Source organism: Arvicanthis niloticus, chromosome 10, assembly GCF_011762505.2.
Source record: "Arvicanthis niloticus isolate mArvNil1 chromosome 10, mArvNil1.pat.X, whole genome shotgun sequence".
NCBI classification, from domain to species: domain Eukaryota; kingdom Metazoa; phylum Chordata; class Mammalia; order Rodentia; family Muridae; genus Arvicanthis; species Arvicanthis niloticus.
In genome coordinates this window covers 82,314,685-82,340,110 of record NC_047667.1, presented here as the reverse complement: position 1 = coordinate 82,340,110, position 25,426 = coordinate 82,314,685, and the positions used below count along the sequence as shown (strand labels likewise).

Sequence of the window (25,426 nt, the reverse complement as noted above, 5' to 3'; positions counted from 1 at the left end):
TGTCACACAATGCTATGCTAATTGATTCCTAGGGACAGTAAATGCTACACAATACAAAAATATCTTTCACACACAGAAAATGCAAGTACACAGCCTTTATTCCCAACAAGCTTGTTATTTAACTTACCCTCCCCAAGACAACGTGTTCTCTCCTCTAAACACCATACAGACAACTATAGGACCACTTGAAATAATCTATATAGCACAAGTTTGATCAAAGTTTCTCAAAAGATCCAATTCTTCACCCAAAATACACAACCAAAACCTTAAGCTCGATTTTCTCTTAATACTTTCTGTTGCTACCTAAACTCCATGCTTATTTATGTGAGATAGATGTTTGAAAGATAGATGATAGATATGCATGAATAAGTACACACACATACATACACATATACATGCAAACATACATACACATATGTACACATAACAACACACACTGGAATATTACTTAGCCATAAAAAAGTTGATCTGTTCATTCTAAAACAATGTGGACAAAACAAATGCCATATCAAGTGGAATAAGTCACTCATAATAAAAAAAAAAAAACAAAACCTGATTGCAGAGCATAATTATACTTGTCAGTAGCTTGGGCTTGGTTGGTTAAAGAAAACAAACTATCATGAATAAACAAATCATAAAATGAACAAGTATAGTTTTATTATCAAATGTTCTCATTAGACAGACAAGCACACATAGTATAAATAGGTAAGACTATGTACAAAATATGCATTTATATATCTATTTGTTTATGTACATATTTATTTATGTTTATGTGTGAATACCATGCATTTAGGCAAGTATGTTATCCCATAGGAGCCAGCATTGGGTTCAGAGATTAATTTCTGGTGTTTCCTTTAATCATTTTTTATTGTCCTTTTAGAGACTATATCTCTGACTGAATCTGGAGCTCACTAATTCAGAGAGGTTATTGGCCTGGGAGCTGGATTACAAGTAGTCACTGCCACACATAGTCTTTATGTGGGTGCTAGAAATTGTAAGTCAGGTCCTCACGATTGTACAACAGTTTGAGCTATTAAGCCTTTCCCTATCTGCTTTCAACTAATGTAATAAAAACAATACTTACATAATACATTCAAAGTATGACATTTTACACCTTATATTTCTATAATTTTGTTAATACTTGGTCCAAAAAGCTAGAGCACAATATTGAAGTTGGTATTATCTAAGTCTCCATTCTGATGTTTTCATGCCCCCTAACTACTCATTAGTTTCTACTTAAACAGTAATGCACAAATATACATATACTTATGAATTCATGGATGATATGTACTACTCGGAACTACATACTAATTATAACTGCATATTACCTGAAACTAGAATTATATTAAATATATGTGTAGTTAATTTTATTATTAATGTGTTAATTATTAATTTTCAATAAGTTAAACATATATTATCTAAATATTGTTAAATGTCATACTTAAAATTTATTATTAATTAAAGTAATTGCTACTCTAGTACTCACAACTTTCTATTGTCTATTTCTATTGACCATTGCTTGTGGGATGGTTAGTGTTAATAGTTAATTTGACAGAATCTTGAATCACCTAGGAGACAGGTCCCTAGAAATGCATGTGGCCTTATCTTTATTTCATAACTGAGGTAAGAAGATATGCCCATTTTGATTGGCACCACTCCCTGGATAGGATCCTAGCCTACATAAATAAAAAATGATTTGAATACTGGCACATAGATATCATTCTTCACTTCTTGATTATTAGTGTTACATAAACATCTACTTCAAATTCCTATCATCTATGCTGAACTGGACAATTGAACCTTGAAGCAGAATAAATTTTTTCTTTCTTAATTGCCTTTTAAAAGAGTGTTTTGTAAATATAGACATGACCCATAAGAAACCGTTAGAACTCATAACCACCTATAATTATGCAAGTCAAAGTGCTGAGTGCTATTGGACAATCCTATAGATCTATAAGATTGCAGAAATGTTGTTAGTGATGGAAATTCAAGAGAGCATCTTCTGGGAAGTACCTGATGAAGAATAAACAGTAGTCACTCCAGTCACATCAGAGTCTACCATGGAATCACAGCTGGACTCTGTCAAGGTCCCTTGGACAGTCACAGGTGAAATATTGGCATGGCGGAGAGCTGCCTTCAATGGGGGTATATGATTGTATTGGACTGAAGAAAGGCATCCAACAAAACCCAATGTATTTGCTTTAGCAACTTCTGGATCCAACAGAAGAGTTTCTGCAATGAATAAAAATCACAAGTCATCTTATTTTTAAAATACTTTATATGATTTTATCGATTATTAACTAAAATGGCTGAAACTCCCTTGTTATTCTTTAAATATGGAAAGTTCTTATATCTCTCTCTTCTTCTTAACTATGCATTTACTGCAGGCATCAATACATCATTCAACTATATCTCATAGAAAAGGGCTATGGCTATCTCTTTGAAAAAAAATGTTTCAGGCTTCACAGTTTTCATTCATGAATTTTATGAATCCTGGAAAGATTAAATGTAGCTCTATCGTACCCTACTAAAACTCTAGATATTTGAAAGAATTTTTATCTTTGTTTCTATCAAGATTTTTCTATAGATACATATGATTAACACAATCAAATCACAATACTCATTACAATATTTAATTTACAATTGTAACAACAGAAAATAATAAGCAATCAATGGGATTAGAAATGAATGCAGGTCTCCCAGAGATGGATCATACTTATTGTCTCCAGGAAGCTGTATAGACTGAGTGAGTAAACATTTCTAACTGCATCACTTCTGAGCATAGTATTGATTAGACAGTAACTTGGGAGATGACTTTTTGCTTATTACATATTCAAATTGCTGGAGTATTTTTGAATCTTTATAAGGGATAGAGATGTAATAATTTGGGTTTCACAGAAAGATCAAATGTCTTATTTTTGTCAAGATGTTTCATTATTTTTCTTAAAGAGGGTCATTTGATAAAATTGTTATGGTGCAATTATATAATGTACAGTGCATAATGAACTATATTTTGTTAAGGTATAATAGTTTCAATGTAACTAGATGGCTCATCTGATTATTTTACTATAAGAAGCCTCTTAGTTATGGAAAGAGATACAGGAATTTTCTTATCTACTACCATACATTAAAATCTATCTTTAAATAATGCATTCCTTTTAACTCTTAGCATGTATTTGGCTAGCAGCATTAAGAAAAAAGATATAAGGACAGTATGGTAAAATAAAAGATGTTAATAGCTTTTAGTGTTTCTTACCTTGATATTTCTTCTCTAAATCTTAAAATAAAATCCTCTTATTCCTCCCTCTCTGTTTTTTTGTGTCTGTCTCTTTCTCTCACACATACACAAGTGGGTGTGTATATGTGTTTCTGCATCTGAACATATGATGTGTTTCTATAGAGGACAAAGAATGTGTCTAATTTTGTAAAGCACAAATTACTTTTGTGACTACTGTGAATCAAACTAAGCTTCTCTGGAAGAATAACAAATGCTCTTAATCATGGAGCCATCTCTCTATCCTCATTAAATTTCATCCCATCTTGTTTTTTCCCTCCAACATCCACATTAAAATAAAAGCTTCTCCCTTGTCTTTTCTTACATGCCAAACCAGTAACAGTCCATATAATTTTATGTGTTCAGTATAACACATTGCTGAAAATTTAAATAATTTCAACTCAATATTAATTATTTTTCATTTCTGTAGATTGGAAATTTAGCAGCACTTTTGGGCTTAAAGTCAAAGAATCAGTATGGCCAGGTTGTGCATCCTTTGGAAAAAAGTGTGGTTCTTTGACATATCCAGTTCCTTTAGCCTTCATTTTATTCCCTAGCTCCTTTGTCTGTCTTCATGATAAGCAAAGTTGTCCTATTTTCTTGTACATTTTTAAATGATCACTTCAATATACGATTTTCTTCTTTTTCTCATTATTTTACACCTAATGACCTTTGTATCTGCAATGGTTTCATCAAAATCATTTAAAACTAGCTGAATTGAGGAGATACTGCAGACATGAAAATAATTGCCAAGCCATGTAAATAGCTGTTGACTGGTAGGAAGTGAAGGGTGAAGTTAGCCACTTATTTGTAGTGAATGAATAAAAAATTTATATCTCAAAAATAAAAGGGAAGTGAAAGGCAAGAGAAAGAAAGTATAAACTGGAATGACATTTTTATGCTGACAGATTTCTACACACTGGAAAGTGATAATTTATTGAACTATGCCTTCAGGATCAAGTCAAGAATGCTACTTTCCATTCACAGAGATTGCCAGATGGAAGGCTTTACTGATACTAGAATGGTACCACTATCGAAATTTTCACAAGTCAAAGCTCCTCATACAAAAATAAGAATATAAAGAAACCGGGTTAAATGTGAGAAAGTGACAGTCTTTCCTTATAGAAGGTTGTGTGAAATAGTCTTCACGCATATTAAGTCTACAGTCAATGAGAGGTTTTAGAAATGAAATAAAGGGAATTGCTATGCAGAGTTAGAGGTATGTAATAGGGATCATTGAATTAAAAATGTGTATCATATATGATGATATGAGTTCTCTCTGAAAACTCTAGAATGGAAAAAGAGAACCAAATGCCTGCATGTGTATACTTGTGTGCATCCATGTGCACATACACACACACACACACACACACACACACACACACACACACACACTAGTAAAATAAAGAAATAAATACTTTGAGAACCACATAATTATATATTTGATACTTACAAAAGTGAAATAGTAAAAAAAAAAAAAAGACAAAAAAAACCCCACAAAGGACAATTTTAAAGATGTTTATCTCTCATTGGAATTTAAACTTGTGAGTATTAAAGATTAACTACTTCTTCCAAATAAGTGAAAGGTTACATATTTTCAATGTTTATTACTATACATCATAGCAATATTATTTACTTTTAAGTGATTTTATTTTACTTTTAATTTTAATTCTGTAAATGTGTGTGTATTTGTATATGTAGATAGATGCACATAAATTCATTTTAATTCTGTTTATGTGTGTGTTTGCATGTTTAGGTAGGTGCAGTGCCTACAAGAAGGAGGGAGATGGCATTAGAACTCCAGTAGCTGTTTGAAATAGTTTTACATAAAATATTTAAAAATTACACAACAGTAAAACAACTCAAATATTTGAAGACTATTTCACATTTCACAGGGATAAGCATTAGTGGTTCGATATATTTTGTAATATATTTAGACTCAGATGTAGATAGTAGAAAAGAACTATTTGAAGTCATGACCTGGGAAACCAAAATCCAAGGACAGTTTAACAGATAAAAGTGCCTTCTCACAAGCATGGAGATCTAAAATATGTCACCAAAATATACCATTTTCATGCTCTGTTCTCAATATTTCCAAATATGACTTCTACTGAATCAAGAAGAACCATGAGGTTTGTTTCCATAGCACATGTACTACTACTGGAAACACAGAAATCTACAAAGAATTCAAAAAGAAACCTGCATTTCTAACTGCCTTACTATAAATAGAGTAAGTTTATCTCTCTGGAAAATACTTCATATACTAGGAAATAACAGCTTCTCATTCCCTCCTGGTTCCACCTGCAGCTCTGAAGTGCTAATGGTGAAGCAACTGATCCAGCATACAGAGAACACTGGGTGAACCTTAGCACGTGAAGTTGGCTGTTGCACATATGACTGCCTTCCATATTTCCAAGCTTTGATTTTGCCCACTATTAACCAATTGCCATTGAATCTGCCACAAAGATTGGGGAAATAAAAAAAATGACTTCTAAATTTTGGCTCTGTTTCATAAGTACATTTTTGGCAGCTATTATATTTGCTTACATGTTCTTATAAACACTTATGTTGTCCACCATAATATAGTTACATATTATGGAGTAGAAAAATGAAGCTATTTAATATCTTCATTATGGCTGGAGTAGTTTTGTAGATATGTGTGTCTATTACACATTATTGAAGAGTTGTGTTTGAATTCCCAAAACTCACATAAAAGAAGCTGAACATAACAGCCTGTGCCTGTAACACCAGAATTTGGGGGATTTATGTAGACAGATCCTAGGAGCTCCCAGGAGAGTCAGTACAGTATAAATGTCAAGCCTTTGGTTCAGTGACAAACTTTCTCAAGGGGAGGTGGTGGATAAATATAATGTATAAGAATCACTATTATTCTCTGTCCTCCATGTGCCTATTTGACAGCATATATACAATGTATATGATTATGTTCATATATTACACTCCCCTCTTTATCTAATTATAAGAACACCTAAAATATATTCTTTCAATTCTTTCCAAATGAATAGGACACTCTCTTTGTGGCTCTATTTATTGATTTGTTTGTTTATTTCTGAAAATGTCTCAGTAGACGTTTCAGACTAGCTTGAAACAGAATTCCCTGGCCACACTTGCCCAGGTATTGAGATGAGAGACATTTCCCAAAGCAAGGCACTTGCAAAATATTTTAATTAACTGTAATCACATACATACAAAAGAAATCTGGAACTTAATCTCTAGCATCGAAATTTTGAGTTTTTATTAATGTCTTTCCATAGTAAGTGCATGTTATTAATGATGTGGTGTGAGACACACAATTATTTTTATTGTTTCTATTATATGTCAGTTCCAAATTCCTTTGTCTAATTTCAATATACTTTCAATGTACTGAAGAATTAAAATGCAAGAGGTGGTATACTTGGAAATTTTCACCTTATAATCATTTGCCATTGAATAAATGTTACTCAAATGTTTAATGATTCAATTGATAAATTAAGGACTAACTTCTTCAGGTATTCTAAAGATTTTATTGTTATTATTTTTATTCATGGTGTGTGTGTGTGTCCTGAATGAATACCACCATGTTAGTGTCTGTGTTCTCAGAGAAGTGAAGAAGGCATCATATTTATTATATTGATTGTGAACCATCAAGCCTGCATGCTTTAAACTGAACTGGGGAACCTCTGGAAGAGCAACAAATTCTAATCACTGAACCGTCTCTCCAGCTCCTTCTTTGGGGAGTCATAAATTTTCACATTTACTTATCAATATTCCATCAGATTTGAAAACCCAAAGAAAGTTGTTTGAAGCCAATCTTAGCTTGGATGCACAATAGTCAGGTTGGAAGTTTTGACATGGAGAGAGGAACATATCTATTCCAGGAGAACTATTCAGGCAGGTTTACTGGAATGTATATATTTTTTAAAAGTACAAAAAAGTCCAAAACATGATTCTGTTTTGGAATGTAATGTAATATTTTCTATATGTTAAAAGTCATGTATACTACTTGAATCCCTTAAATGTCATAGAACAAGCCATGTAGGGCCACATCACACTGACTTGTAAAAGTAAAGTGTTGTACCACGATAAGATATAAGTAAGATGAACTCTTGTAAATGAAAACATGAGCAGAGAATACAAGCAAAGTGGTTTTACCTCTGAAGTTTACTATAGCTGAAACAAACTGAAAAGATAACTAGACAAAGTGTCCGGCATTAGGACTGGGGAGATAGCTCAGCCCCATGTGAGTTCAATTCCCCATTATTCACATAAAAACTAGACTTGGGTATGCACACCTATAATTCTACTTCTGGGATGAGGATGTGGCACAGAGACAAAAAGATTCCTGGGACTTGCTTGCTGAAAGGTTACTAGAGGTTCTTTGAGAGACCCTGTTCAAAGGAAATAAGCTGTAGAAAGTAGCAGAAAAGGATTCTCAGACAAGCACTGGTCTCTGCATATTTCCCATCTCTCTAACAAGTAATAAATTCAGATAATACATCTTACAGGAGAGTGAGAGATTACTGTCTATGAAAAAACAGAAAGGAATGTTGACACATCTAGGGCAGGAAGTGGCATACAATATGTAAGCTTGTCCAGAAAAATGTGAAAACTCTTATTTCAGAATCTTTATGTAAACAGTGGGCTGATGTGAAAAGCTTCGGGTGCTTAGGTCTTCAACTGGAGCAAAGACACCTACCAGTGATCATCCTCAAAAGAAGGTATTTCTCTCTTCCCCATATAAAGATGGGAAGTGGTGTGCTGTAGGAATACGGGGTAATTTAAGAATTTAAGTACGAGGATATGATCAATTTCAATATATATATATATATATATATATATATATATATATATATATGAAATTCACTAGGATAGAGAAATATATAATACTAAAACAAATAATTTTCCCGTTGGATATGATAAAATGCCTGAATAGTAAAATTAATACTATGAAACAAAAGCATTCATGAAAAATAATAAAAAAACATTTAGATTTTTAAAATAAATGATTAGGTAATTATAGTATATGTGGCCCATAGCTCACAGTTTCAGAAGCACTACTGTGCCATACCTCTTTCATATTTGAAACATTTCTTTCCTGGAAGAGGATCCTTGAGACTCAATATATAAATAAAGTTTATAAAGTTTAGAAAGCAAATTAGCACAAGTTTCTATGAAGTTCCTGAAACTTACAAAATTCATAAGATAACAGTCATCAGAGCAAGGATACTTTCCACCAAAGTACACTCCCTGAAATTTCTACAGAGAGTTTAGGGGTACAGATTTCATGAATTGTCATTCTGGATGGGGTGAGATTCTCAGTGACTCGGCTGCTTTTTAGTCCTCATGCTACTATCTGGGGTGAATAAGAGTTCATTTCATATAGCAGAAAGTAACACAATTGACTTAAAATTTTCTTCTAATGGATGTAATTGAGTTAATGTATTTGTTCTTGTGTTCTCCATTGCTCTGCTAAACAAAATGACCAAATTCAACTTGGGATAGAAAGAGTTTAATTGGCTTACATTTCAAAGTCACAGTCTGTCATTGAGGAATTTTCTATAGCCTCTAGTCAGAAACTATGAATGAAGTATGCCTAGATTTTCACATTTTCTCTTGATTTCTAGCTCATTGTCAGCTAACTTTCTAAAAGAGCCTCAACATACCTGTCTAGAAATGGTGTCATTCAGAGTAGGCTGGACTCACCTGCATCAATAATCAGTCAAGAAAGATCTTTTAATTAGGGTCACAGGGCAATCTGATTATGACAATCTACCAAGTGTGGCATTCACAGATGAAACTGAACTGTCAAGTTGACTAACTAGGGCAGTGGTTAAAACATGAAATGAAATGTTAGAATTTTTTAAGGAATGAAGCAATGCATACACAATATATAAGGAAGAATTAAAAAGGTAAAAGATAGGTAGGAGGCAAATGGAAATGAGATTTTTCATCTCTCAAGGCATCTTTCTTATATCAATTCATTGCACTGATTTCATTCCACCACAATGCCAGTCTACTTTCCTTTAGAAAGAAGAATATCCTTCTCAGTTCTTTACTTCTCTCAACTAGAACCCAACTCTCCAAATGAAGAGTAAGATTTTCCTTAACCCTCATAAAGGGTAATAATGGGAAAAAAGACTTCCTAATATTAATGGTATGTAGCCATATGATAAAACATATATCAGTATATCTAAAATGCTTTCAGTTTGGCCAATGAAAAACATTAATTTTTAATTTTACCTTCATCCTAATGACATGTCACGTGGAACTTTTATTTATGAAAGAAGTTATGATTTTTTTCTAAAACTTCATTGGTTTCTTTGGAGCTCTTCCAAGACTGAGCATAGAACATTTATCTCCAATATCCTGAATCTTCTGTGACCTAAAGCTAAATGAACATTGTAGTTGGAATTTAGGGAATCAGGTAGGTCTGATTGACAAATGCCACTGCCTCCTCTCTTTATGATGATTTGAAATGCTTTGCAAGTAAAGAAAATGCATAGAGTTTTTAGGTGCTTATAAGGAGGGCTCTTTCACAGATAACATGGTGAATGTGGCAGGTATAATGCCCGTTCATCAATCAGGTTAGGCTTCTTCTTAATGGTTGAACTTCCAACTTCCTATGCCCAACTCATAATTTTTGTATACCTCTAATCTCTCCTTATTCTTCCCCAATACCTACACACTCACACACACATACACACATGTGTGTATGTATGTATGTATATATGTATGTATGTATGTGTGTATATCTACGTAAGTGTGCATGTTTATTGGTTCATATCTTATGTACAATTATATTTAATAATTTATATGAAAAATTATGACATTTCTGTAAAAATACAAATCTTTGATCATAGAAATTCGTCAGTAAACATTTTAGGTGTTTAAAGGCATCAGTTTTGCATAAGGCCTAGACTATAGTACGCCTTACATAAGTCTTATATACTTAAAATTGTTTATTAAAATTAGATATATAGACATGTATCAATAGACAAATGATACATAAGTAGACAAAGAGATAATAGATGGTAGATGAATAAATAGATGGGGTATAATATAAGATGGTGAACAGGAGAAAACAGAAGTTAGGTAGAGAGTTTCTACAATAAAGTTTCAGAACATGAATGCCTAAACATGAGCTTAACAATGACAGAAATAGACATGCTAAAGTAGATGGGGTTAAGCTCAAAACTCCATAACACTACACATTGAACTACAGGGAACTAAGAAATGTGGAGACCAAGAGAAATACCCTTTCTCAAAATGAACATATCAATTGGTTATCCAAAACCAACTCGTAAGCTATGAAAATCCATACAAGTAACATTGTACAGATTGAGTACAGTGTATTTATGTATCTAAGAATATTTATTTGTACACATATAACAACAACTAATAAAAACAAGGCCACGAATTTAAAAGTCAGCAAAATGGGTTATACTGAAGGTTTTAGAGGGAGAAATGGGAAGGGGGAAAATATGTAATTATAACTTAAAAATGTAAAAGGTACTATTTGAGAATCCATTACTTCACCTTAACAATTCCACTGCCTGAATAATTGAACACATGTTAATTGGTTGCCTGGCAACAACCATAATAGAATGGCACCTCCGTGGATATAAGATAGTGAACGTAGAATTTCGAAGACTTTAGCACCATGACTAAATTTTAAATTTCTTGTTATCATACCCTCAGGAATATCTTTTTAAGGATATTTTCCACAAAGAAATTAATATTGAGGGTTTATGCTAATATTTAAACATGGCTATAGAATCCATTTCTTTGGATTGAAGATACAAAAAGATTTCCTCCTCCCAGGGTATTTTTTATTGATTTAACATAGATTCAGAGCTAAGCGAGGGTCATGAACTCATTTATTTCCATTTCTGACTTTTTACTACTATATGAATAAAATTAAAGAATTGAATGTCCAAGTAGCAGTTCTTTGAATAGGGCTTAAATGAGCTACAATCACTGCACTGAACTGGGAGTTCACAGACCAGTGTACAAATTCTAAACAACAATGATTAATTCTTTCACATAGCAATGTGCCCACATTCATTGGTAGCTCTGAACAAAGGACTTTAGGCTGGTCCCTCTGAGACCATTCCAGTTGACTGTAGTGATCTTATAGTTCCAGGCATCACAAGAATAAAATAGAGTAATAAAAGAATGACTGGGGAAATGGTTGAATCAATAAAGGGATAGCAACCCAAGTGCAAGAGCTTGTATCCAGAGAAACATGAACATAGTTTGTGGGACCGTGAAAGGATGGCTTGGTTTCTGGTAGAGCACTGGCTAGAAATGGCCGGAGATCCTTCAAGGGACCGAATACATTTTGTCATGCTCCCAGATTCCAGACTCTTGACATGCGGCCAAAGACCTCCATTGACCCATGCTTTTTAGTCATTTAGGGCAATACAGCTCTTCCCAAAGATAGGTTTGTACTCCTCCACAGGTAGAGGGCATGACTACAGGCCTCAGGCCCTTGAGAGATTTCCATATTAATGAGATACCTAAAGGTCAGAGGGTGTAGCCAATTAAACATTCCTTCTTTGACCCTCCTCCCTCCCTATTTAAGTCAGGTCTGCCCTGAGTTTTGTGGGGTTGCAGCCAGATTCATCTACTTCCTGCCATGACATTAAACCCTTTAAAACCCATGGACTTCCTTGTGTCTTTTGGGGCCTCGTGTCTTTTCTTCTCTGGGGAACCATGGAGAAAGCCTTTAATGATCCATTGTCACCACCTCTGCAGCCATGGAGACTGCCAATTCAACCAAGCTAGCTGAGCCTTGATCCAGCCAAGTGGATGCTTCCTGTGGGGTGCTGTTAGGGCCTCTCTTTTCCCCCTCATTCCTTTCATGTCTCTGTTCATCCGAGCCCCCCCCCCCCCAGCAGCATATGAGATCCCCGAATGGAGACCACCAGCCTCCGGGTCCACTCAAGAGCCCTGCCCCTCAGCAGAACTTCAGACTGAGTAAGAACACCCTGTGCTTGGGTGGAGCTGCACAGCATCCACCAAGTGCCACATGGAGTGAACTCAGTCAAAAATCCATGCTTCAGTCTCTCCCTGGAGCTGCACCTCTCTGAGCCACTTGGGTCAGGAGACACTCGGGAACCACAAGTGCCCAACAGGATCCGTGCCCACCCACACACGTGAGCTAATTGCCCACACGTCACTGGAGTGACTGTGTCATTTGTAGTGAAAACTTTGGATGAGGAAGTCAAAAGAAAACACTATGCAGACTGGAGGGGGTAGCACAATCAAGTCACAGGGTAAGGGGAGTTGAGGGTGGAGGTTGGAAAGGCAAGGGATCATTGAATCAATTAACTACAGGTTGAACAGTTTGAGGGTAGTAACATCTGATTAATCTAGATAGACGTTATGTTTTTCTTACTAACATGCAACTTTTAGTTATTTGACTTTGACAAGAGAGTTTATCTGTAGCTGGAAGGTCTGGATCTGTCTTCTGTAGGACTCAGCCTGTGTCTCTGGATCTCAGCATGTGTCTTGGGATCTCAGCATGTGTCTCAGGAGTCTTCAGTCAGATGAGGTGTCTGGAAGTAGCTTGATGTCCCAGGCAGGTTCCAGGAGATGGCATTGTCTCTGCTGGATTTGTGGGAGCACTGTCCTTGAGTTCCATGGAGAGGTTCTTTTTGGGCACCAGTGGGAGGTACTCTTGGAGCTGGCTCTGTCCACATCCTCCACCACTTGTGGGACTGTTAGCTCCTGTGTGGGCAGGATCCTATTGAGCAGTTGTGGTTCCCATGTGTCTTCTGCTTCAGGTGGCTCTGGGATGCGTGGCTCCAGGGAGAAGCAGAAGCATGGGACTTTTGACTGAGTTCACTCTGCAATGCTGTGGGGTGTCACCCAAGCATGGGGAGTTCTTACTCAGTCTGAAGTTCTGTGGGGGGCAGTACTTTTGCGTGTACCTGGAGGCCATCAAGAGACTGTCCCACCTGGAGATCCATCCCATATATAAACACCAAACCCAGACACTATTGCAGATGCCAAGTTATGCTTCATGACAGGACATTGATGTATCTGTTTCATGAAAGGCTCTGTCAGAGCCTGGTAGATACAGAGGCAAATGCTCACAGCCAACTATTGGACTGAGTATAGGGTCCTTAATGGAGGAGTTTGAGAAAGGACTAAAGGAGCTGAAGGAGTGTGTAACCCCATAGAAAGAACAACAATATCAACCAGCCAGACACCTGAGAGCTCCCAGGGACTAAACCACCAACCAAAGAGTACACATGGAGGGACCCATGGCTCTAGACACAAATGCAGCAGAGGATGTCCTTGTTGGACATCAGTGGGAGGAGAGGGCCTTGGTCCTGTGAATACTTGATGCCCCGGTGTAGTGGAATGTCAAGGAGGGGAGGCAGGAGTGGGTGGTGGGTAGGGGAGCACCCTCATAGATGCAGGGGGATGGAGGTTGAGATAGGGAGTTTTCAGAGGGGAAACTGGTAAAGGGATAACATTTGAAATGTAAATAAACAACCCCCCAAAATGGTAAATAAAGTCTTAAAATGAAGTTTAAATCATGTAGGAAATAAAAAAGAACTTTAACTCTCTAAAGATAGAAATCAAAGACAATTTCAGAAGATCGAAAGATCTCCTGTGCTCATGGATTGCCTAAATAACATAGTAAAAGTGGCCTTCTTATGGCAAGTAATCTACAAATTTAATGCAATCCCCATCAAAATTCAAACTAAAGTCTGCCCAGAGATAGAAAGAGAAATTCTCAAATTCAACTGGAATAACAAGAAACCCAGGATAGCAAAAACTATTCTTGACATTAAAAAAATTTCTTAAGGAATCTATATTCCTGACTTCAAGTTGTACTGCAATGTAATAGTGATGAAAACCACATTGTATTGGTACAGAGACAGGCAGGTAGACCAATGGAGTAGAATTGAAGACCTAAGTTTAAACCCACACACCTATGGTCACTTGATCATTGAGAAAAAAAACCAAAACCATCCGGTAGAAGAGCATTTTCATCTAATGATGCTGGTTCAAAAGTCACTCAGTATGTAGAATAATGAAAATTGATCCATTCTTATCTTTTTGTACAAAGCTCAAGTCCAAGAGGATCAAGGATCTTCACTTAAAACCAGATATACTGAATCTAATAGATGAGAAAGTGGGGAAGAGCCTTGTACACATTGGCACAGAAAACAAAACTTTTCTGAACAGAACAGCTCTGTTCAGAAATAGAGAGACACGATCAGATATTGGAAGGGACAGAAAAAAATACAAAGGGTCAGGAAATTGAGTAGAAATATGTAGCAGTGCTGGATGGAGAAGTGAAAGTAGCCAGTAGAAAGTCCCTGACTCCAGGGATGGGAGAGGCTCCCAGAACCCAAACAGGATGACTTTAGGTGAAATAAGCAACAAAGGGGAGAGAGAACCTGTAGAAACCACCACTAGTAGATAGGCATGACTCCCAGTTGAGAGATGGGGAAATATACCCATCTTAAAATTTTAATTCAGAAATGTTGCTTTCCAAAGGAAAATGAAAAAATGGTACAGAGACTGAAGGAAAGGTCATCCAGACACCTCTCTACCTAGGGATCCATCCCATCTGCAGACATCAAACCCCCATACTGTTGCTGATGCCAAGAAGCACTTCATGACAGGTGCCTGGTATGGCTGTTCCCTGAGAGGTTCTAACAACATCTGACAAATACAGATACAGATATTCATAGCCAACCATTGTATTAAGCCTAATGAAAGAGCTATGGGAAGGACTGAAGGAGTTGAAGGAGATTGCAACCCCATGGGAAGAACTATTATCAACTAACTGGCAACCAAGAGCTCCCAAATATTATACCACCAACCAAAGAATATACATGGAGGGTTCCATGACTATAGACATATATGTAGGAGAGGATTACCTTATCTGACATCAATAAGATGGGAGTCCCTTGGTCCTGTAAAGGCTTGGTGCCCCCAGCGAAGGAGAATGCTAATAGAAGTGAGGCGGTAGAGGGTGAGTTTGTTGAGGAACACACTCATAGAGGCAAAGGAAAGAGGGAAAGAGGGGATTGGACGGGGGGGTTTGTGGAGGGAAAACATGGAAAGGAAATATTATTTGAAATGTAAATGAATAAAATGATTAATAAAAAAGAATTTTAAAAAGTAAATGAGACATTTCTTTAATTTAGGTATTTTTAAAAATTCTGGCCACAATATCATATATGAATTCTTTAATGCCATGCAAAATTTAAATATCTAGATATTTTTCAAACATAGCAGTATTTATTTTATATAAATATCATTGAAACTATTTAAAGCAAGAACTTGCCATATATGTCTCAGAAACTAGCCTGGTAATGCTAGAGGAAAAATCCTTTGGAAAAGCTACTCCTATATGTCTAGGACTGTTCATGAAAAAGTTATATGAATATAACTTATGATGGTGTTGATTCCCAGGTCAAATTGTTCCTTCTCTACTTTTTTCTATAGTTATTCAGTAACTACAAGAGAACTACTGCTGAAACCAAGTGTAAGCAACCCTCAACATCTGCAGATGTCTGCGAACTTCCTAGAACTTTTGAATTGAAGAAGAACTGATTCACAGAGTTGGGATTTAGCTAGAGGGACAGGATCTGTGCTGATCATCATTACCACCTAGAAACTATGTATTCACCTAGGAAACAAACCTTCATAACATGTCTGAGAAATTTTATAATTTTTTCATTTTTCTACATTGAGGTCAGCAGAAGAATCCCATGATTCATTGCATCTGCAGTCACAAAGCAGAGAGATGGATGCTGGTGCTCAGATAATTTTCTCCTTTCTATTCAGTTCAGGAATGCAGCATTTAAAATTGGATGGCACTCTACATCTAACCAAACCTAGAACATGACATGCCCAGAGCTTTGTATCTATGATGACTCTAGAGTCTGTCAAGTTACCAACCATCACAGAAAGCATTTTCTTCAGTGACACAAGTGAAAGAATATGATTCTCAGAGAAAATGCTCAACATCTCAGCACATCTGATGAAAGCTGAGCCCAGATATGATTGTGTCTGACCTTTTAATAATAAAAGGTGTGTTGCTGAATGACTGTATTCTCTAACTAAAACTAGAATCTATTTTAATGTTCTTCATAGAATTTAGTAAACATTTTTTCCATAGCCTCATTAACCTCCCACAAACTATGCCTAAGAAAAAGCAAACTTTACTGTCTAGCAAATTAATGAGCTAATCATGCTTACTCATTCCCGACTGTTCTTTTCTTCCAAACAGTGTATGTATATGTGTGTGTAGGCCACCAGGGGTAAACATCTGATGTGTTCCTTAGCTATTCTACATTTAAATTTTTAAGATAACCCCAGTCACTGAACCTGGCATTGACCAGTTTGGTTTTATTTGCTTGTTTATAGATATAATAATATTCAGGCCCTTTTAGACATTTAATTATTTGTATACATGCTACAATAATATTTTTATAAAGTCAGTTTAAGACATCCAGCAATTACCTCTATTTCAGACAAAGTCACAGGGATCCTTCTGTATAGTCACTCTCCCCCATTACTAGAGTAACAGACACACATCCAACATTTATAGGGATGCTGGGCATCTGAGCTCAAGTTCTTATTCTTACATGGCAGTTACATCTGAACCATTTCCCCAGACTTTTACATGATATTTAACATGATTAGCCATGTCCTAGTAAGATGAAGTGTATTTAAAGGGATTTCAGTATATGGTGTATAGATGTAGTATGATTTTGAATCTCTAATTATGGATGCCACAATCACAGAGCTTTGGCTGTGCTATCTAAACAAAGGCTGAGGCTGAGCAGTTAGAAGATGTGCATACACCAGAATATATATTAACCATTGGGATTACTGCCCCTTAGGCCCTATTAGCAGGGCTTCTCCATCGCTCAGGTCTAGAGAGTGCATCATCTGCTGATACCGATCTCTGATGAGTTTATAGCTTCTCAATGTGCTGGATGTTTCCTGTTTTGCCTGTAGCTAAACGTTAGTCACAGTGAGAAGTTTCTATATTTTTGTCCCTGAAGGGAACCTTGACTTCCCTATAGAACCAATGAAATTGGAAGAATGGCTACTGGCTTTAAAATCCCCATTGCTCAGTCATTTTATATATATATATATTTATAATATATATATATAAATATATATAAAATGACTTATATATATTATATTATATATATTTAATATATATTTATTAAATATATTTATATATATTAAATATATATTATATATAATATATATTAAATATATATAATATATTAAATATATATTATTTATATTATATATATATTTAATATATATATTTAATATAGTGTTTGGAAATTGAACCAGCGAGCAAACCATGATGGATGGCCCCTGGCATTAAGTTACCACTGCTTGTCATTTTTATCACTGACATTTAACTTAGAGTATGGATATTTGTCTAAAATGGGAAGACAACCTTTCCTTGTTTTCCATCTGATTCTATAGGTAACAAGAATCACAAATTACTATTTTGAAAAATTATATTTGATGTAAGGTTTGTGCCAGGAAAAGCATGTAAAGTGGCCTAAGTACAAAGATTCTCTTAATTCAAATTAATTAGGCAGTCTAGACCTAGTACCAAATTTTGGCTTTAAATATTACCTGATCTGCAGACTTTTTTTTTCTAGATGTTGGCTTCATTCTTCACAAACTTTAGTATTTATTTTTCTGTGTATAAATGATTTTGGAGGCTCCAGCCACCACCCTTTTTCAAGCATAAAAAGAAAGGCAAATATGTATGTACTTGATAAATCAGGCCTTCTGGAAAATATTAGTACTTTTAGTCAGCCCATCATTCAGAACAAGGGTATGTGGACATTATTAATTCAGTGGAAGCTAGGAAGTGTGCTAGGTTATAAAATCTAGGAACACCATTCCCTTAAAATTTATATGAAATGTTCAAATTTAGAAATGTCATAGTGCTCTATTAAGGAATAGAAATTAATACTTGGTAGTTTAATAAACACTTTCTGAAATGTTATTTTTTATCTTTTCCTTCAATTAAAAATTTATATAAAACATCCTTTGGGGGTTTATTATTAAGAAATAACAGTCCTTGAATTGTTTGAAGTTTTCCTATTTATTAATAATTTTTCTTTGGGCATTTTACAAATTATTTTTTGGAGTCTTTTTAAAACTATAAAATAAATATGAATGATGCTCTTTGAATATGGCTAAATAAAGACAACAGAGTGCAGAGATGACTCAGTGAGCAAAATACTCCTGTGCAAGCATGAGGACCTGTATAAAACAGTTGGGGGTATGGTCCTGCTCAGTTGTGAACCAGCTCTGGAGCAGAAGAAACAGGAGCTGCTGGAGCTTACCTGTCAGCCCTCTATACTTGTAAATCCCAGACCCCAATGAGAGATCCTTTCAAAATCAAAGTGTATAGTTTCTAAGAAATGACTCTCAAGGTTGACCTGTGGCTGTTTTAAGTTCATGCATACTTGTGCATGGGCATTTTTGCATGCACTATTCACACATACCCATATACACACTAGAAATCAAATAAATAAAAGAACAGTGGTGTTTCATATTTTCTCCAGAGACAGGGTTTGTTTTTCTTCCCCTTTATATTTTCATTGACTTATGGTGAATTGCTCAATAGGAATTCATTTGAATTGATGTTGCCAGCTGCATGTTCAATGTTCTTTTCTGACAGAGAGACTGTGTGAAGATACTCTAAAAAAACTTGTCAGTCTGATTGAAGCAACGTACATGGGAGTAAATCCTTTAGATTCTGAAGGGTGAGCTTACTTTCCTCCAAAGTCCCTATTATTTAGTCACCAGAAGACTTGAAAATGCAGCCTATGCCATCTGGAGCAACTCAAGTTTCCAGACTTCAAACTCCTGGGATGTTACAAAACAGATGCTAGTTATGGTAGACAATGTAGCACTTCAATGTGTAGTAACAGATTTTTGGAACTGTGTGTTATCTGTCTGTTGAGTGTTAAATGCTATTCTGAAGGTCAAGTTGCTATAGCTCACTGTCAAGCATATGGCAAACACTGAATGTTTAAACATTACATTACATTACATTAAATAGCCCAACTGTGGAAGGAGACTACATCCAATGCATCAACTTCTCAGCAACACAAAACTGCTTATATTTCACTTTCACTCAGCTTTTCCATGATTGTTCTTCTATTTGTGTAGTCATTGAATGTTTGTCTATAATTGTGCACACTACAGACTTAGACTTATGCCTTGTGTGCTTTTTATTGAAGAGATTAATAATAGAATACAGATGATCTTTGGAGTGAAGACAACCTGGGTTCACCTGCCAATTCAATCAACTAGTGAATATATGATGTTAAAGTGTCTGACATATAGAGCAGGAACAAAGGTACAAGATTAATGTTTTAGAACTGGTATGATTGTTCAGTTGATGAAGCTTTTTTCCTAAAAGCTTGAGATCCTGAAAGATTCAGATCACATAATCTACTGGAAAGTAAGTCAGTCACAAGTGTGATCTCAATCTTTGGAAGACAGAGAGAGGAGATAATAGTGACAAGATAGTTAACTAGACTAGATGATTAGTGAACCCTGGGTTACATCAAGAGAATCTGATAATGGGAACTGAGAACAATCAAGGAAAACAATCAATGCCAACTTTGGGCCTCTGCACACATATACACATGCCCATCTGTAAACAGACCTGTTGAGGTATGTTAAATGATATATACACATGAACACATATACACAAGAAAAATTTAATATCTGAATTCATTTTTTGAAAAACTAAAAATTCTTCCTCACAGGAATGGTTGAATGCGAGAAATCATACAAGAAGCAAGCCTGATATCTAGAAATATAGAAGATGGGGATTAGACAGATGACCTTTTAAGGATCAGAGACTTGGACTCTCATGCCCAGAACCACAGGTTTCTGAACCTTCCCAGAGATCTCTTACATTGCTATCCTCATTCATGTTCTCTTAATAAATATCTATCTTATCACTTAGTATTCATGTGCCCCTGTTCCAATTCTTCATTCTAAGACACACATCTGGGAAATCATAGTAAGTACTCTCTGAACTCTGATCTGCAACTCTAATGCATTAATTTAAATTCCTCAAAGACAGTATTAGAGTACAAGTAGTTTATTTGAAAGATAAAAATCAAAGGACAAAGAATACAGGGTGTGAACTTCTCAAAGAAGAGTCACAAACTAAAGATATACTCATATGGGGATCAGCTCCTCTCAGGAAAATGACAACTGTTTTAGAATTTGTCATATATACTATGACATTCTGTGGCTCTCAAGTTGCTTCTTAAAAGGTTGGTAAAGATCATTTACTTTTGTTTTGTTTAGTTTTGTTTTGTAATATACGCTAATGAAAAGTAACTTAGAGAAGAAAGGAACATATTTTTAGGTTGCAATTCCAGGTTAAGGTCTACCACTATGAGGAATTCAAGATAGGAGCTTCAGCTAGTAATCTCACACCCATAGGTGAGAATAAAGAAAAATGGACACATATAAGTTTGTTTGCTTGCTTGTGCTCAGCATGACTTCTACATTCTTAAAGATTCCAGGAACTCTTGCCTCAGGATTGCAGCCTCCCACAGTGGCTTGGCTGTTTTTGCATCAAGTAACTTAAATAATACAGTCTCTCACAGACCTGCTGACTGAGGCTCTCTTCTTAGATGATTGTAGGTGGCATTTGGATGATAATTAAAGCTCACTATGCAATGAAATACCATGTAGTATCCTGATATACACGTGGAATATGAACTTGACAAATCTGTATAGCTGTCTTTAAAATAAATAATTTTAAGTCATATAGATAGATTCAAATTTAGTAGAAAAAAACAAAAATGAAGAGAATTTCACATAATGTGCTACTAATATGTCATGTTTATATTAGCAAGATACCATACTCAGTTATTCACAGGTACTATACATGAATAAAATCCTTAGTGAGTTGACTTTAGAAAAGGATGAATCCCACCCAAGATAATATAGATGTATGTACGTGCCTAGTGACAGCAAGAGGTAGGCCTTAAAAACTGGGTGCCTCTAAGCTTTCCATAGGAGGAAAGCATCATAACTTTGGTCAGCAAACTTTGCTCATTACTGTTTGTATAGGTTGAGATTTTCACTGGTCCAGTCCTTAAATTTAAGACATTTTAGCCAGCCTCTAGAATCTCAGGCTCCAATTGTGAACAACAAATTTCAGTATATTATCAAGACTTATTATATTTACTTGTTGAATCCTGGTTAATCCTGCATGATGTTTGCTAACTAAAATCCATACTTTCCCAGGCAATATTAAGCATACCTCATACAAGGATACAAAGATCTTCCCTTCCCCCCCTCTCTCTCTGTGTGTGTGTGTGTGTGTGTAGGTGTGTGTTTCTGTCTGTGTGTATGTCAGTGTATATACCCATATGTTTATGTATATGAATAGTGACATGCATATTCCATGTAACATATATGGCGATTAAACATAACTTCAGTTGTTAGTTATCAACTTTTACCTTGTTTGAAACAGTGTTTCTAGTTCCCCAATAATTATCTCAATATAGTTTTTCTGACGGCTTCTGGGTGTCTTTTTATTTCACCTCCTGTCTTGTCTTAGACACATAGGGACTACACATGCATGGTACAATGTCTGGCTTTACATGTCTTCCAGGAATACAAATTCCAGTCTAAATGGCTTCAAGGCAAGTGCTTGACCCATTAAAAACTCCTCCTAGAACTGAAATACCCATGATTCCCTTTGAAAAAAAAAGTGCTATGAGACTGCAGTTGTGTGATAGGCAAGTAAAGGAAACATAAACAACAATGTCCACAAATGTCAATGGAAACTGTTGAAATAACACACTTTTCAACAACAAGTGCACCATGCCACTCTTCCTTGACATAACTTTCAGAACTTCTTCCTCTCCATTAAAAAGTGGAATATTCCATAGGAAATTTGTTTGCCCCACGAATGTTGGCCTAATGATAAACACAGTGGTTCTTCTACTTAAAGGTTTAGACCTTTTATTCATGTTCATTTTCTGCTAATGAACTCTGATCATCTGTTCTGAAATATAAGCAAATATTATAAGATCAGCAGAAATTCATCATGTAATAAGACTGAAAATGCTTTGACTTGGCAAAACAACTAAAGCCATAATACAAAGCAAGTTGACTAGGCAAAAGAGTTTACTTGGTACAGTGCTTTCTTTGCAAGAATGAGGATCTACTTTTAAGCCCCAGAAACAATATAAGTATGAATTAACCTGAAGGCATGGTTGCACATGTTTGAAATTATAGCAGTAGGGAGATAAAGACAAGAGGACCACTGAGACTTGTTATTTTGCTAGCCTAGTCTATTCTTCAGCTTCAAAGATGGTGGGAAACTCTGTCTCAAAAAATAGAGAAAGAGAAAGACATACAGAGAGAGAGAGAGAGAGAGAGAGAGAGAGAGAGAGAGAGAATAAAGGAAGGAAAAGACAAGAGAATGGAAAATAAAAAAGAAAAGAAATGTTAGACAGAGCTGAAAGAAAAACTTACAGTGTTGACAGGTACACATCCATGCATATGTACCTGCAGCCACATGTGCACACACACACATATACACACACAAACACATATACATACATACATGCACAAAACATACATCTACACAAATACACACACACACACACACACACACACACACACACACAGAGAGAGAGAGAGAGAGAGAGAGAGAGAGAGAGAGAGAGAGAGAGAGAGAGAAATTTTAAAAAGCTGGAAAACAAACAAGCATATGAGTATCCACATAAAAAGACATACAAATATGTACAAACATAGATCCTGAAACTTGTTTATGTAGAAGTTTATATGTATATACTCATATATACATATTTGTGTAGACAGAGAAAGGTTCCTATAGTTACAGATTACCACAGATACTCGTGTCTATGGACACAGATTCACAACAACTGGATATTCAAATATCTTATATTGACAATGGCATGTATTTTCATATGCATACTCATACTGTTGTTATTAGAGGTGGTTACCCAGAATGTTCCTGAGTTGAGGCTTTGTCCACAAAATCCTGAAGTCTTCTATCATAGTGCTCTCAGAGGAGATTAAGGAGTTTTTCAGGAGATACTGACTCTGATCCTATGAATCTCTTTCTGGACTCTGTGTCAAACTGTACTCACCACATAAAACAGGTTCCTGAAGAACCACTGAATATAGCACTATTCTGTATTTACTTCAAGGTTCTAAAACTGTAAGCTAAATAAGTCTAATTTTCTCTTAAAAATCTATTTCTTTGATTCCATTAACTCAATAAAATGCTAACTTACACACTAAGGTACATGGACACACACACACACAGACAAGTGCAGAAGTATACCCACAAACACACACACCCCCCCACCCCCCCACACACACAAATATACACATGCATACACATATAAAAGCACACAAACATGCACACACTTATATACACACATGCACAAACACTCATTATATACCATTGAATGAGTGATTTATTTAAAAGATAATTCAAACTTGGAACTGGAGTTTAGCTTTATGCCCCTTTATAGCAATGCCTTGTATGGATCCTGGAAAAATTGCTCTACAAATCTATGGGATCAGGTATCAGCTTTCACAATATACCAAAAGAACTGCCAGAAGATACAAGAAAATGTTGTCTCTTGACAGAGCAGATGACATAGGCAGAGCTTCCTTGTCTGAAATTTGAAGCCTATGGTGGAATACACTTTAGCTCTAGGCTCTGGCTTAGAGGCAACTGTTCACATATGTAGTATGGGGGGTCACTTTCCTCAAAGAAGGTCTGGCTTTCTGCCCAGGGTCAACAGGGCAGTAATAGCCCGATGACAGTGTTGACTTTTGATCTCTCCTTTTGCTAGAAACAGCAACCTGAATGCTTTAAAGATCACTTGTTGTATAATTAACTTCTTGCATATAATTTTTTCTCTACTAAAACTGGATTTTTAATACCAGAAATGAAGTCAAGATTTGACAACTATTGATTCTCTACACCTGACTGAGGTTACCAGTGACCATGAGCTCATTGATTAGTTTTCACTCCATCTCTAACCTCTCCTAAATTTCCTTAAAACACACCCTCCTAGACAATGACAGTGAGATACAGTTGTTGGAGAGAGAGCAGAGAGACAGAGAGACAGAGAGACATGGGAGGTGAGTTCACATTCACAGCTAAGTCCAGTTTCATTCAACCATGAAAATCTATTGCATGAGCAAGTTTTGGAGTAACATACTGTCTCTCCTTACCTAAATCTTCTTCTGTCTTGACACCCATAATCTTTAATCTTGAAAAATACCCCAGTATAGAACAGACCAGAGTGGTGACTGTGGTATTATGAATGTAACAGTCTCCCATAGTGATCATTTCATTTCCACCTGGTGCTGCTGCTATTTGTGAATGTCTTGGAACTTTAGAAGGTGGAGATTTTGGGCAGAAGTACTTTTTTAAAAAAGGCTTGAATATCACTCCACTCTCTGTTCTACTTTTGCTTCCAGGGTCTAGATTCATTATGATTGAGCAGCTTCCTGCTCCCAATGCTATGTCTTTCCTACCTACCAGCATGGTAGATGACAGACTCTTATTTCCATGGAACTGCAACTCAGAATAAGCCAGATATTTCACAAGTTACTTTTTGTTATTTTTCCACGGGAGGTGAAAAGGAATGTATGGATTTTTAAAATCAATGAAATGAATGCAGGTCTATGCCTACTGCAGTCTGTCAGCAATGTACTAATGAAAGGAATTGTAGAATAAAATATGCATAGAATAAATGCACAACATTAAGGGCTGTGCATCTGGTGGTGTTAATGAAAAGGGTTTGGATAAAAAAGATAACAGAAAAAGATGACAGTCTCCCGGGGAGAAGCAGGTAATAAATGCAAAAGAGGAATACTGAGAAAATTCAGGGCTTGATGTGGGGGCTGGGAAGTGTGGGCAGTTCTCAACAGCTTTGGACTAACATGATAATCACCATTTTGTTGGTTTTTACTCAACTTCATTTTGATAGGATATAGGATTTCTAGGAGACAAGCCTTTGGGTATGTCTGGAGGGAGTTTTTAGTGTACCTTCCCCCCACCATGAGCAAGCCTGAGAGACCTTGTTTACCACAACA

General features: G+C 35.8%; 1 protein-coding gene across 3 annotated transcripts in view; it reads right to left on the bottom strand.

The window, feature by feature from the left end:
* Nucleotides 1-25,426, bottom strand: part of LOC117716170 (contactin-associated protein like 5-2) — a 737,433-nt gene that overhangs the window by 11,945 nt on the left and 700,062 nt on the right. For all 3 annotated transcript variants that reach the window (XM_076941723.1, XM_034513110.2, XM_076941724.1), the window contains one exon: nucleotides 2,014-2,232. In XM_076941723.1, coding sequence (XP_076797838.1) covers nucleotides 2,014-2,232 — 219 coding nt within the window. The remainder of the gene's footprint in view (nucleotides 1-2,013; nucleotides 2,233-25,426) is intronic.